We start from the raw sequence: 12569 nt of genomic DNA on the forward strand, positions 1-12569 counted from the left end.
TATTGACTCCCACTCTCAGACGGAGCCCCAGAGGAATTTAAGGAATTTCAATTAACTCCGAGCGAGCCGGTCCCAGTGCATCCCTGCAGCACCAGAATAACATCCAGAGCTCTCTCCACCACATACTGATCTTAAAAAGCAAGAACTGAGGACGTAGACCTTTTATAGTAACACATGTGATACATGGACACTCCCCTCCCCTCCAATCACTTCAGAGCAAAAACTCAAGTGTTGAATTAACTCCCACAGAGCTGATTTCAGCTCTTTCTCAGGTTTTATATACAGAGGCTGAACAATGCAACTGAAACACCTGGTTTTAGAGCACAATAATTGATTGTGGTGACGGACAGTTCTGGTGGAAACAGGAGAGTTGAGGTGCACATTGAATTCTGCGTGATTTGATCAGCCGTGGTTTTATGTTTTTTGGGTGTTAGCACCCGAACATCCCTTTCAGACAGCTTCCTCTTACAGCGTCCACAGTTAATCCTGTTGGATGTGGTCGGTTCTTCTTGGTGGTATGCTGACATTACCCTGGATACCGTGGCTCTTGATGCATCACAAAGACTTGCTGTCTTGGTCACAGATGCTTCAGCAAGACGTGCACCAAAAAAGTTCAAAAACATTTGGCTAAATGTTGGTGTCCAAAAACATATGCCTAATAGAACTGTGTGCACAAACATTTAGCTAAATATTGGAATGCAAAATCATTTGTCCAATAGAGTTGTATCCACAAGCATATGGCTAAATGTTGGAGTCAAAAAATGTTCAGCTAATACTCTATGGTGTCAGCAAAATTTTGTATATAATTATAAAATACTTTTTTTTTAAAAACAATAAAATAAAATACCTACTCTCCTAACACCTCTAACAATCCCTCCTCCTTCCGATCCTTTTCTATCCCACTTCTACCTTTTGGTCTCCTAAAATGTTTTGCCTTGAATTTCTATGTCTTCTAACAAATTTAATGTACATTATTATTTTTAAGTTGCTTTGGATAAATCTTTTAAAGCAAATTTTTAATTTAAAGCTAAATGCAATATAATGTAATATAATCAAATGTAATGTAAGCTACTTTTTTAAGGTTTGAACTTTGATCAGAGTCAAAAAACAACAAAAACACAACTTTAGCTGACTCTACCCTCAGCTCAAATTGAAAATGAAAAAGCTACAAAAATGGGAGGGGTATTACTGGGTGATGTATTTGGGCACTGGGTGATGTATGGGTTTAGGGGCGGGGCAATAGGGAGAGCTGATAGCCGTGAGACGCAGATGGTTGCGGAAATGGCCTCAATAAATGCAGTTTTTAAAGTTTAGGAAATGTTTATAATAATTTTAAGCAGGACTGATGTGTTTTATTACTTCAAAGAAACATATTTGGACACAAGATCTATAAAAGCAGGGGGTATGACTGTATGTATCGTGACCGACGGCGCCCTCTAGCGTCGTCCGTGTGTAACGGTGAAACCAAGCACTCCTATCTTTTCCCTGTCTTGCAGCCTTCAAACACACACACACACACACACACGCACACACACACACACATTCTCTGTTTCTCTCTCACACACACACACACACACACACACACACGGCTGCGCGGAGGGCGGACGGTTGAGGCGGCTCCAGCGCTGAACGCTCCCCGGGTGATTTCCCCTCTCTCCCCCCGCGGATTACTCCCCGAACCCGGCCTGTCTGCTCCTCCAGTGCCGCGGTCTGTTCCTCCAGGGCCTGCGGGACACGGCGGAGCGGGAGAGCGCTCGCTGGCGGTGTGTGTGAGAGTGTTTCCCCCATGGCTGCGGGCTGGAAGGACGGCTCCGTGCAGGAGAAGTACCGCCTGGTGGTGGTCGGAGGCGGCGGCGTCGGAAAGTCGGCGCTCACGATACAGTTCATCCAGGTAAGCGGCGGAGGAGGCCGGGGCTGCGCGCTGCGCTCCCGGGCATCAGTGTGAGGGAATGCGGGCAGGGCTGGAGCTGAGGGCCGGGGGCCGGGGCTCGGGGGCCGGGAGGCGGAGGGGAGGAACCGGGGACCCCAGCAGCTTTAAACCGGAGGAGGGGGTTCGGGATCCGGCCGAGGCCTTCTGCTGCTGCTGCAGCAGCTCCATAAACATCTTATTATTTTTATTTTTATTATTATTATTACACAGAATAATCTGGAATAACAGCGCTCAGTATCGGGTTACAGCGCTATTTAACCGCCGGAGCGGAGAGCGGAGCCCCGGGGAGAGAGCGGCGGAATCTCCCCGGAGCTCCGAGCCGCAACTTTCACAACTATAAACTCAGATCAGCTCAATAACCCAATTAACCTTATTAACCTAATTAACCTTACTGTACCAGAGCTGTCCTAATACTTCTGGATAAATCAGATCTGTGTCCAAAAACTTTTGATTAATGCATATACATGATGTTTTCAGAGCTGTGTCCAAATACTTTTGGTTTAATGGTGGAATGCAGATACATGTTTTAACTGAGCTGTTTCTACAATCTTTTGATTAAATCTGGCAGTCCTAAAACTTTTGGCTAAATGGTGGAATACAAATACACGTTGCTATTAAAGCTGTGTCCATATATTTTGGCTTAATGGTGGAATGCATATACATGTTTTTAACAGAGCTGTGTCCAAATGCTTTTGGTTAAATGTTGCAGTCCAAACTATTTTGTTTATATGTTGAAATACAGATAATTTTTTTTTTTAGCAGAGCTGTACCCAAACACTTTTGACTAAATGGTAGAATGTAGATTGCATGTTGCCGGTAGAGCTGTGTCCAAATACTTTTGGTTTAGTGGTGGTGTGCATATACATGTTTTCAGAGCTGTGTCTAAATACTTTTTGTTTAATTGTGTTATGCAGATATATATCGCAAACAGAGCTTTTTCTACAACATTTGATTAAATCTGGCTGTCCAAATACTTTTAGATAAATTATCAAATACAGATACATGTTGTTTTCTGAGCTGTGTCTAAAAACTTTTGGCTAAATGGTGGAATTTAGATACATGTTGCTAACAACATGTCCAAATGCTTTTGGTTAAATGTTGCAGTCCAAACAATTTTGGTTAAATTGTGGACTGTTTGTATGTGTAGTTTTCAGAGCTGTGTCCAAATACTTTTGGTTTAATGGTGGAATATAAATACATGTTGCTGTCAGAGCTGTGTCCAAAAACTTTTGGTTAAATGGTGGACTGCATATACATGTTGTTTTCAGAGCTGTGTCCTAATACGTTTGACAAAATGGTAGAATGTATATTGCATGTTGCCAGTAGAGCTGTGTCCAAATACTTTTGGTTTAATGGTGGTATGTAAATACATGTTTTAACAGAGCTGTTTCTACAAACTTTTGATTAAATGTTGCGGTCTAAATATTTTTAGATAAATGGGGGACTGCATATACATGTTGTTTTCAGAGCTGTGTCCAAATACTTTTGGTTTATTGGTGGTATGCAGATACATGTTTTAACAAAGCTGTTTCTACAAACTTAAGATTAAATGTTGCAGTTCAATGCTTTTGATTAAATTTGCAGTCCAACCATCTTAACAGAGTTGTGTCCAAATACTTTTGGCTTAATCATGGACTGCATATACCTGTTTTTAACAGATCTGTGTACAAAAACTTTTGGTTAAATTTGTGGAATACAAACACATGTTGTTATCGAAACTGTATCTACAAACGTTTGGTTATATGAGGCAGTACAAATACTTTTGGCTAAGTGGTGGTATTCAGATACTTGTTGCCAACAGAGATGTGTACAAATACTTTTGGTTACATGTTGCAGTTCAAATACTTTTGGCTAAGTGTTGGAATGAATCTACACGTTGCTAACAGAGCTGTGTCTAAATACATTTGATCAAATGGTGGAATGCAGATACATGTTGCTATCATAGCTGTGTCTAAATGCTTTTGGTTAAATGTTGCAGTCCAAATATTTTTGGTTATACGTTGGACTGCTTGTAGATGTTGTTTTCAGAGCTGTGTACAAAAACAAAAACTATCAGTGCTGTCCAAAAACATTTGGAATGTAAATACATGTTGGTATCAGAGCTGTGTCCTAATAATTGTGATTAAATATTACGACCCAAATACTTTTCAGATTAATGGTGTATTGCATATACATGTATGAACATATGTGTCCAAATACTTTTGGTTAAATGTAGCAGTTCAAGTACTTTGACTAAATGGTGCACTGCATATATATGTTTTAACAGAGCCGTGTCCTAGTACTTTTGATTAAATCTTGCAGTCCAAATACTTTTTAGATAAGTGGTTGACTGCATATATGTTTGGTTAAATGTTGCAAACCAAATACTTTTGATAAAATCTTTCTGTCCAAATATTTTTGGCTAAATGGTGGAATGCAGATATATGTTCCTAACAGAGCTATGGCCACAAACTTTTTGTTATATATGGCAGTTCAAATACTTTTGGCTAAATGGTGGTATGTAAATACTTGTTGATATCGGAGCTGTGTCCAAAAACTTTAGTTTACATGTTGCAAAAGGTTGTTGTCAATGTCAGTTGGGCGTTGGGGTAAGCCAAGATAGCAATAAGCGTCTGACTGTTGGCGTCTGTCTAGGTTGTATTCAGTCAGTGGAGCTCCTCTGTTTTCTGTTACCAAGATAAACAAGCAAAACTCCAGAAATGTACGTTGTTTTCAGGGCTGTGTACAATGTTGCAGACGTGTATCAGTCCTGTCCAAAAACATTTGGTTACATGTCCAAATACTTTTAGCTAAATGGTGGTGTGTAAATACTTGTTGCTATCAGAGCTGTGTCCACAAACCTTAGACTACATGTTGCAAAAGGTTTTGTCTATGTCATGTGGGCGTTGGGATTGCGCCAAGATAGCAATGAACGTCTGTCTAGGTTGTATTCAGTCAGTGGAGCTCCTGTGTTTTCTGTTACCAAGATAAACAAGCAAAAACTCCAGAAATGTACCTGAACATAAATAGTGTAGATATATTCAGAAGCACTGTTGCTATTTAAACCAGGCCAGCGTGAGGCGTAAAAATAGGTATATAGGGCCCATTGTCTTTAAACATATATTTATATATATATATATATTTTTTTTACATTTTGCTGCCATATTGCTTTGACCTGTTTTTCTAATTCCTAATATGTGATCATATCAGGCATGTGGGTCATTGTGTTTCCCGCTGGTAGTGATGCCGGGTCTGTAATGTGTTACTGGATACAGTGCTGATTCAGGTCCTCTGAAAGCACTATTAGTGATCCGAGTGAGCTACACATCTATATAGATATAATAGCAGTCAAAATTCAGAGTTTTTTCATTATTTTAATTTTTTTTTTCGTAGTAGATTTATACTAAACTCATTCAAACTATCAAGAAAAACATATGGAATTATTTAGTAAACAAAAAAGGGTTAAATATACCAGAATATGTTTTATATTTTAGATTCACCTCTTCCTTAGATGATCAGTTTTACACATCTCTGCTGGATTTTCTCAGTCAGATTTATGAGGTAGAATCACCTGGAATTCAGGCTTTCAGTTAACAGCTGTGCTGAACTCATCAAGAGTTAATTACTTGAATTTCTTGTCTCTTAATAAAGTGTTTGAGAGCATCAGTTAAAGTAAAGTAGTGAAGAGGTAGAGTTACAGGTATACAGTGAATAGTGAATATTTATAGAGTAATATTATAATCCAGATTATGAGAAACAACAACTACTCAACTAAATAAAGAAAAAAATAGTTTAGTGAAAAATGAACGGCAGTCGATCAGAAACATTTAAAGACCTTTGAAAATATCCTTAAGTGGAGTAGCAAAGACCATTAATGTTCAAAAACATTATGATGATCAAACAGCCAACAACTGTGCTCTCTCAGGGCTCAGGCAGCTGATGGCAAGCTGCATGACTGGGATTCGAACCAGCGATCTCCTGATCATAGTTGCAGGGCTTAGCCCACTGGACCACTTGGTGCTCAAACAAAGTTTCTGTACAAATATTAAGTTCTGATTTTCAAATGCATCAAATACTTATTTTATGAAATTAAAGGCAAATTAATTTAATTTAATATATAATTCATATATTATTTATAATTAATTATTAATTTTATTTTTTTTATTTTAGTTCTTCTCTTAGTTCTTTATTTCCTTTTTATTTCCTTCCTCATTTTAATTAGATTTTTTTTATTAATAGTTTTGCACTACTGCGCTTTAACTTATTTTGATTTTCTTATATTATTATTCTTCTTATTATTATTATTATTATTATTACTATTCTTATTATTATTATTATTATTATTAGTTTTTTATTATTATTATTTTTATTTATTTGTATTCTTTATTGTATTATGTAAAAGTTAGTTTTAGCTTAATTTTAGCTGTGTTTTGGTTGTATTAATTTTTCTCTTATTTTAATCTTAATTTCTTATCAATGAAACCAAGTTTATTATTATTATTATTATTATTTTTTTTTATTATATTCTAATTCAGTTTTTATTTAATCTATTTTTTTTTTATTATTTACTGTTATTTTAAAATTATTAAATTTAGTCATGTCAATACCTGTATTTTGTAAATGCTCGGCTACATTAAAAAATTAAAAAATTCTAAATTAAAATAAAGATTGATTGTTTGATAAACAGTTAAAGTGTACCTACAATAAAAAAATTACATACCTTTACATTAATTGTAGGCGGGAAAAACTGCAAAATCGTATTTAACACTTATTAAATACTAATTTTCCCCGCAGTATTGTCCCACCCCTATTTGTAGGTGGTATTTGATTGGATGACACTATTATCTCAGACTGTGGTGAAAACGAGAGTAGCCTCTGAACACTGGTGAGTGCATGAAAAGAGTCTTCATCCTGTTCCAGTGTTTCTAGAAGTGTCTGCCAGTGAAAGAGAGAGAGAGAGAGAGACCCAGCTGGCTTTAGCCCCTCGCTCTCCCGCTCAGCTGTGCTTTATTCAGGGGCTCCGGCTGAGTCACGTCGGGTTAATGACTGCGGAGAAACCGGAATCTCGGGAAGAGGAAGTCCCTCTGCTGCTGCTCACTCTCTACTGGCCTCCTGGATCTGCTGAGGAAACTATGAGTCTATGAGTTCACTGCACAGCCTGGGGGTCTCACGATCACGATATTATCACGATATTATCACGATACTAGTAAAAGTTTGGGTAAAATGAACATTGTAGTTTTATTCTATAAACTACAGACTACATTTCTCCCAAATTACAAATAAAAATATCGTCATTTAGAGCATTTATTTACAGAAAATGAGAAATGACTGAAATAACAAAAAAAGAAATAATGCAAAGAAAACAAGTTCATATTCATAAAGTTTTAAGAGTTCAGAAATCAATATTTGGTGATTTATTTAAAAAAGATATTAGCACTCCTATCACTAGCACACGCCTCCTCTGACACATTTAAACTCAGACTCCACCTCTTTTTGAACTGCTGCTGCTGAAGCTTTAGCATTGCCGAGTAGCATCACAGTGCTAACGCTCGGATGAAAAAGCGAGGCGACTCGGTTCTGATACATCAGCTCACAGACGCAGCCTTGTGCTGATCCACATCACCCTAGGAGTGATGAGGGGAAAGAGAGAGCACCATCTACTGTACTGTACCCACCCAGAGAGAGCAAGACCAACTGTGCTCCCTCTGAGTGCCGGCAGCTAATGGAAAAGCTGCATAAGCTGGGGTTCGAACCTCCTCCACCAGTCTTACACACTGCTTTTGGATAACTTTATGCTGCTTTACTCCTGGTGCAAAAATTCAAGCAGTTCAGTTTGGTTTGATGGCTTGTTTTTAACCATCTTTCTCTTGATTATCTTGAGGTTTTCAATTTGGTAAAATCTAAGAAACTCGTCATTTTAAGTGCTCTTTTATTATTTTGCAAAGGTCTATATTGTTAAAAGAAAATGTATGTATTGCGATGACTTTTTTTTTTCAGAATCGTGCAGTACTAAATTTTCAAAAACTAAAGTTTTATCATATCACCAAGAATATTGTTATTGTAAAACATATCCTGATATTATAATAAAATAAAATAATCGTGATATTATTATTTTAGGTCCATGTATCGACCCAGCCCTATCCTCTATTCTCACTTCCTGATGCCCAGCAGAACCCTGTACCCAGCCTCAGCCTGGACTGTATCAGTATGATGTAATTCACCAATCACTCGGTGTCGAGTCACCGGTGTACGTCAGTCAGTTGGTTGGTGGAGGTCTGGTGATGTAGTGAAGTCATGGGATTGATCTCTGAGGGATGAGTGAGTGATGAATACGAGTGTGGGCTGTTTAAACCCGTCAGTCAGACGCAGTGTGTGGAATAATGAGTCAAACTGGTGCAGGAAACCTGGTTTACGCTTCACGTTCTTCCACAGAGAGGAAATCTCCAGATATCTGATTAATCAGGGCTTTAGAAGATGAATAAATAATGAAAATAAAAGCAAAATTGTATTTATTTGTATTTTTCTGTGGTGATAAATGTGAAGACTTTTTTAAGACTTTTAAAGATCTGCAGTAGAGGTGGGCAATATGGCTCTAAAATAATATCACGATATTTCATGGTATTTTCGCGATAGCGATACTCTTGGCGATATGACAAAACACTAAATAAAAAAAAAAATTCAAGAATACACTTTTGCAACAAAATAAAATTGAGAAATAAAAAAGTGATATGGCGTACCCTAACTGAGATATTAAAAAAATACAAAAAAAATATCAGATTTGTAACAGTAGTCAGTGATCCAGAATATCATGATACTAATAATAGTAATAACGCACTCCTCCAAATATCTCCATATATCCAGGATTGAAGTAAAATAAATTATACTGCACAGATATAATCTCTAATCTCTAAAGTCAAAGTCAAAGTGGTTTTTATTGTCATTTCAGCTATATAGAGAGTACACAGTGAAACGAAACAACGTTCCTCCAGGGACCATGGTGCACATAAACACAGTGTATACAGAACAATAGTGCAACAGTACAAAAGTGCAGACAGACAATACAACACAATACAGACAAAGAATAATAAATAACAAGACAGTGTGCAAATTATGCAGTGTGCAAAAAAGACCAGGTGAGGTAGTAATTACCTCTATTACACAGTGTGCAATAGAGTCCAGTGAGGTAGTAGGGTTTTTAGTGCTTTCCATTTTCTGGGGTAAGTGGGGTAAGAGTGTGTGTGCATGTACAGAAAAACCATCAGTTCAGTCTCTGCAGTTGAGGAGTCTGATATATAATGGGAAATGAGAACAGTGTGAATATTTCTTTTAATAAAAACAGTAAAAAAAAGTAGTACCCAGATGTGATAATTAGGGGTGGGTGATATAGCATAATATTTCAGGGTATAATATTGTTCATGTGCTTTCACTCAACATGTTTCCTTAATATCTGATGATACATCCTGATTATTTTATAATTTGATACTGAAAATTAGTTACATATTGGTCCTTACTCGAGTTACTCGAGTAATCGTTTCACCCCTGCATCATTTGATTGTTGAATATGAATAGCATACAAATAAAAGTAAGTAATATGGTTTTTAACATGGTGCGTTTTGTAATCGGCTGTATTCTAGGTGAAGGGATGTGGTGGGACCCGGCTGGACCCGGGGAGTGGTGTACGAGGAGTGGTGTATGGGGAGTGGTGTACGGGGAGTGGTGTACGAGGAGTGGTGTACGGGGGGTGGAGTTAGCTGGTGGAGCTCTGGGAGTGAGTGCAGCAGTGCAGCAGTAGTGATGGGGTCTGGTCTGGGTCTGGTGTGCATGGTTCTGATTAGTGAACGTGAGATCATACTGTAGGAATGCAGCACTGAGGCGTTATTAAATAAATACAGATAAAGGATGTGGGGCTGTTCCTTGTTGGCATGTTGAGTTAAGGTGCAGTGCCTGAAGAGAGGGAATGTGAGTTAATTTAGCTATAAATATATTCCAGTTGTGCTTCGGTCATGTTCACAGACTGGCTGGGAACCGGAACCTTACTTTAAAAAACACAAAAAAAAAATACATTGCAAATGTTCTTTTTTTTTTTTGACGATATATATCGCAACATTAAACAATGCAAGGCCCATGACATCACCAGCCCCGCCCCCACCCGCACGCTGTCTCGCGTCCGGACCAATCAAGAGCTGAGTCAGCGCCGAGCTCAACTCAAAACCCGAGGAAAACAGCAAAACTACAGTAATCAGCCCTTTAATCAGCATTTAAACAGTTTTTTAAAAGGCAAATAAGAGCGTTTGTTTTTCTGGGATTAAAAGCGTGAATTCAGTAACTGGAAATATCTGCACTGCTAAACTGTGCTGGACTGAGGAGCACAGCTTTCCACACATGCTCACGTTCACAAGCACGTGCCCAACCATGTGGATGGAGGCCATGCCCCTCCCCCTCGCGCTTCTCAGGCAGCAGCAGCCTGTCACTCACACAGACACAGAGACAGCGCTGTGTATCTACTTCTTGTGTCGAGAATCAAAACATTGTAACATGACGTGTTTGATTTAATTGCCTTAAGTGACATCACACTTCCTGTGATTTGACTATTGTGCATGCGCACATCATTTTCACGAAGCTTAAACGATATATCGTGCAGCCCTACTCCAGAAGCTCCACTCTTTCTGTTTCTCTGCTCCCTGTCTGCCTTCATGCTACAAATTCAAGGATTCAAGGAGATTTTATTGTCATTCGCATCACATGTGGTACATGAGGTGGAACGAAATTGTGATCTCACGATCCAGTTTTACACCCAAAGAGCTGTTATTAATAGATATATAGATAAAAAAAAGAATACAATAAAAGAAATAGAATATACAAAATAGATAGATAAATATCCCAAGAATAAAATAAATAAATAGAGAGTAGAAAGGTTCAGCAACATGAAGTCCAGAGTGCAAGTGTGCTATAGCAGCATGATAATGTGAATTAGAGCAGTGGAGATAAAGTGTCTCAGTGCAAGTAAAGTGACCATGTTGGTAAACAGTAAACAGTAATTTGTCCTTGGTGTCAGTGCAGTGTGTTGTTAAGTGGAGTTTAAGAGTCTTACAGCTTCCGGAATGAAGCTGTTTCTGAGTCTTGTTGTTTTGCACTTAATGCTCCGCAGCCTCCGGCCTGAGGGGAGCGGGACAAAAAGTGCGTGTGCTGGGTGGGTGGGATCCTTCCTGATGCAGGTGGCCCTTTTCCTGCACCTGGAGGTGTAAATGTCTGTGGTGCTGGGGAAGCTAACTCCAACAATCCTCTGTGCAGCCTTCACCACCCTCTGCAGTGCTTTCCTGTCTGCAGCAGAGCAGCTTCCATGCCACACATTGATGCTGGAGCACACGACGCTCTCCACCACACATCTGTAGAAGGAGGTGAGGACTGCGCTCCCGAGTCCAGCTCGTCTCAGCCTCCTGAGGAAGTAGAGCCGCTGATGTGCCTTCTTGACCAGAGTGGAAGTGTTGTTGCTCCAGGTGAGGTTGCTGGTCAGGTGCACACCCAAGTACCTGTAGCTGTCGACCACTTCCACCGCAGATCCTCCAATGTGCAGGGGGAGGTGGGCATGCTGGCCCCTTCTGAAGTCCACAATCATCTCCTTTGTCTTTTTTACATTGACGCAGAGGTTGTTTTCTCTGCACCAATCCTCCAGGTGTTCCACCTCCTGCCTGTAGCTGGACTCATCTCTGTTTGTGATGCATCCAACCACTGCTGTGTCGTCCGCAAACTTCACAATATGACAGCCTGGATGGAGAGGTGAGCAGTCATATGTGAGCAGTGTGAACAGGAGGGGGCTCAGCACACAGCCCTGAGGGGAGCCAGTGCTGAGGATTATGGAGGGGGAGGAGATGTTGTGAATCCTCACAGACTGCGGCCTGTTGGTCAGGAAGTCTAGGACCCAGTTGCACAGGGAAGAGCTCAGTCCAAGTGAGGAGAGTTGGTTATCAGTGTCTGAGGAATCATGGTGTTGAAAGCAGATGTGAAGTCCACAAAGAGCATACGGACGTAGGAATCCTTCTGCTCCAGGTGGGTGAGGGCAGTGTGGACCACGGAGGAAATGGCATCCTCTGTGGATCGGTTCTTCCTGTATGCATACTGGTGTGGATCCACAGTGATGTTGATGGTGGCTTTGATGTGGGTCTGAACCAGTCTTTCAAAGCACTTTGTGACTATCGGAGTGAGGGCTACTGGCCGGTAGTCATTCAGACCTGTCACTGTGGAGCTCTTGGGGACCGGGATGATGGTGGCGGTCTTCAGGCAAGTGGGGACAGCTGCCTGGATGAGGGACGCGTTGAAAATGTCGGCCAGGACGTCCGAGAGCTGGTCTGTGCAGTCTTTTAGCACCTGTCCGGGGATGTTGTCCGGGCCGGCAGCTTTCCGGGGGTTAATCCTCCTCAGCGTCCTCCTTACTTCTGCTGGTGTCACGCTGAGGGGCTCCTCTCCTGGTGAGTGTGGGAGTCTGGTGCTGGGGGGTGTGTCAGGGTTCTCAAAGCGGGCGTAGAACGTGTTGAGAGCCTCAGGCAGGGATGGGTCTTTGGAGCTTTGTGCAACGTTAGATTTGTAGTCCGTGATGCACTTGATGCCCCTCCACATGCTCTGTGGATCCTGGGAGGAAAAGTGTCCCTGGATTTTCTGAGCA

The 12569-nt window shown here is 40.3% G+C and overlaps 1 protein-coding gene across 6 annotated transcripts in view; it reads left to right on the forward strand.

Moving 5' to 3' along the window:
• The first annotated feature begins 1539 nt into the window (after positions 1 to 1539).
• rras2 (RAS related 2) overlaps positions 1540 to 12569 on the forward strand; it is a 70913-nt gene continuing 59883 nt past the window's right edge. For all 6 annotated transcript variants that reach the window (XR_007424755.1, XR_007424756.1, XR_007424754.1 and 3 more), the window contains exon 1: positions 1540 to 1891. Coding sequence is in view for 1 of the 6 variants with exons in the window: in XM_007239334.4 (XP_007239396.1) it covers positions 1787 to 1891 (105 nt within the window). In the remaining 5 variants the exon portion in view is untranslated. The remainder of the gene's footprint in view (positions 1892 to 12569) is intronic.

This window comes from Astyanax mexicanus, chromosome 16 (genome assembly GCF_023375975.1).
Source record: "Astyanax mexicanus isolate ESR-SI-001 chromosome 16, AstMex3_surface, whole genome shotgun sequence".
NCBI classification, from domain to species: Eukaryota; Metazoa; Chordata; class Actinopteri; order Characiformes; family Acestrorhamphidae; genus Astyanax; species Astyanax mexicanus.